Source organism: Myotis davidii, unplaced genomic scaffold (assembly GCF_000327345.1).
Source record: "Myotis davidii unplaced genomic scaffold, ASM32734v1 scaffold132, whole genome shotgun sequence".
NCBI classification, from domain to species: Eukaryota; Metazoa; Chordata; class Mammalia; order Chiroptera; family Vespertilionidae; genus Myotis; species Myotis davidii.
The window spans coordinates 3,670,301-3,672,783 of NW_006285258.1; the positions used below are offsets into that span (position 1 = coordinate 3,670,301).

Sequence of the window (2,483 nt, forward strand, 5' to 3'; positions counted from 1 at the left end):
GAAGAACATAGTGGTTCATTAAATCCCTTCAACTTCATTGTTTCTGTCTTGTGAATTTTTAGGAGGAGTGCCACTTTGTTATTCAGAAGGTTACTTTTCTATTGAAGCCTTAGTATCAAAACAAATAAAAAAAATTTTTCTTCTCAGCACTTTGGAACTAATGGGAGGCAGAGTGACTTACTTCTTACATGTATCTTATATCTGTATCAGGGAGTTGGTGCTTTGCTAGATCCCATTAGCCAACCTTCATTGAAAAGTCTTTTCTGTCTTTGGCATACTTTTTACAAATTAAAATACAAACCAGCAGCAGAAGTTGTTTTATTAATTATTGATTGAGAAAATTAAGAATGTAAGTAACAATTAAAATGAATTTATATTTTTATTTATAGTAGTGTTAATGGTTTTTTGAAAAATAGTGTTTAAATGTGTCTACAATACCTATTTAGCCTATTAGGATTGGCTGCAGATAATATCATGAAATCCTAACACAGAAGTCCTATTTCCCCGTGAGTTGGGAGCCACTGATTTGGAGCATACATTTAGGTATATTGTATAGTGGATGGGTATTCTATAATGTTTAGTACATTAACTAGAATCTTAATTTTTTTTTTTATTTAAATCATCAACAGCTTTTACAACAGCACATAAAAAGCAAAAGGCCACAGGTGAAAAATGTAGCTACTCAGAAAGAGACAAATGCAGCAGGTCCTGATAATCGATCAAAAATCGTGCTTCTGGTAGATGCTTCACAGCAAACCGGTAAGGCAAGGGTTCTTCTGAACAGTATATGTTACTAATTTTTATCTGTTGTCATGCATTGGCTTAATAATTGTGGATTATACTACTTTTTATGATTCTAGACTTTCACCCATTCATTTAAACTGTCACTTTGCGAAATTCTCTAGAAAGGATGAAACAATCCATGTTCTTAATGTTCTTTCAACTTGTTTGCTGGCTTATATACAATTTTGAACAGGGTTTGAGGTTTCCTCATAAAGCAGTGGAGCAGTTCAGAAATCAGAGATGGAATTTTTAAAAAGCTGTAGAAATATGAGGGAGTCATATTGATAGAAATCATAATTCTACATGGTTTTATAACTAGATTAAAACCTGTTATAAAACATCCCTAATATTCTATAATATTTTTCTAGAAAGAATTACCAAGTTTTTAATTCACATTTTAACATAGATCTAAACTAGACCTGTGAGTTCAAATAAGTAAAAATTTTGGATTAGTAGGATATAATTTTGTCATAAGTTTTTTAGAAGATGGTATAAACATTAAATAAAAAAGCTTTCTCCAGGTAATAGATAAGAATTAATAGTCTTATAATAGTCTAGCTATTTTTCTGTTTTCATCATACAGTTCCACCTACTAGATACAGAGTAGATAGATGTCTATTACCTCTCACCCATTCTCATTAACACTAGTAAAAAAAATCTTTGTTAATTAGCCAAGGCCAAAAATTAGATCTGTTCAAAGGCACATTTGCTTTTTACCCCTCTATAGTCTCCACTCAAATGCAGGCTGGTTTAAAATAAATTAGGTGGCGCTACTTTTTTTCCATTGGAATTTCATTTTTCTTTTTTAAAAATATATTTTATTGATTTTTTACAGAGAGGAAGGGAGAGAGATAGTTAGAAACATCGATGAGAGAGAAACATCGATCAGCTGCCTCCTGCACACCTCCCACTGGGGATGTGCCCACAACCCAGGTACATGCCCTTGACCGGAATCGAACCCGGGACCCCTCAGTCCACAGGCCGACGCTCTATCCACTGAGCCAAAAGGTTTCGGCTTCATTTTTCTTTTGAACTCTATTCAGTTATCCTTTTACAATTGCTTAGATCCACTAGGAGCAAGAAAGGATCTGAGAATCAGTTAAAAAACAATCTTGCTGACAGTACTTGCTGTGTGGTTTGTAGGGCATAAAACAGTGATATTAACAGACTCTGACAAATGGTTGGGGTGGCTATGGAAAAGAATCGCATGTAATATCTTACAAAGTTTTCTATGTTTTGGTTGTTCCTAATCATAGTGAACCATTTATACGTGATTTCAACCCTGGGACTCCTTGAAAAAATTATCTGTACTTTAGTTTTATCATTGTGACCACAAAATCAGCCTTCTAAAGTATCTATCCTATCTAATAAAAGACAAAAAGGGCAATTAACCATACCTCCACTACGCTTCCCATGGGCTAATCAGGGTGATATGCAAATTAACTGCCAACAAAGATGGCGGCCGGCAGCCACGCAGCTGAAGTGAACATGAGGCTTGCTTGTTCCAGTAATGGAGGATGCCAAGGTTCCTCTCCTGCCGCAGCCCAGCTCTAAGCACCGAAAGCAACAGCTCCAACAGCAACAAAGTTTCAATTATAGAAGCTAAACAAACCCCAGATCCCTGCTTTCAGCAGCTGAGGCCTCAGAGCTGGAGCCAAGCCTCAGAGCTAAAGCTGGCCCAGAATAAAACAAAAAAAAGA

At 35.6% G+C, this 2,483-nt stretch overlaps 1 protein-coding gene across 3 annotated transcripts in view; it reads left to right on the plus strand.

Annotated features, from left to right (window-relative positions):
* Positions 1-2,483, plus strand: part of SECISBP2L (SECIS binding protein 2-like) — a 53,544-nt gene that overhangs the window by 6,720 nt on the left and 44,341 nt on the right. For all 3 annotated transcript variants that reach the window (XM_015558949.1, XM_006756027.2, XM_015558950.1), the window contains exon 4: positions 630-759. In XM_015558949.1, the coding sequence (XP_015414435.1) occupies positions 630-759 (130 nt within the window). The remainder of the gene's footprint in view (positions 1-629; positions 760-2,483) is intronic.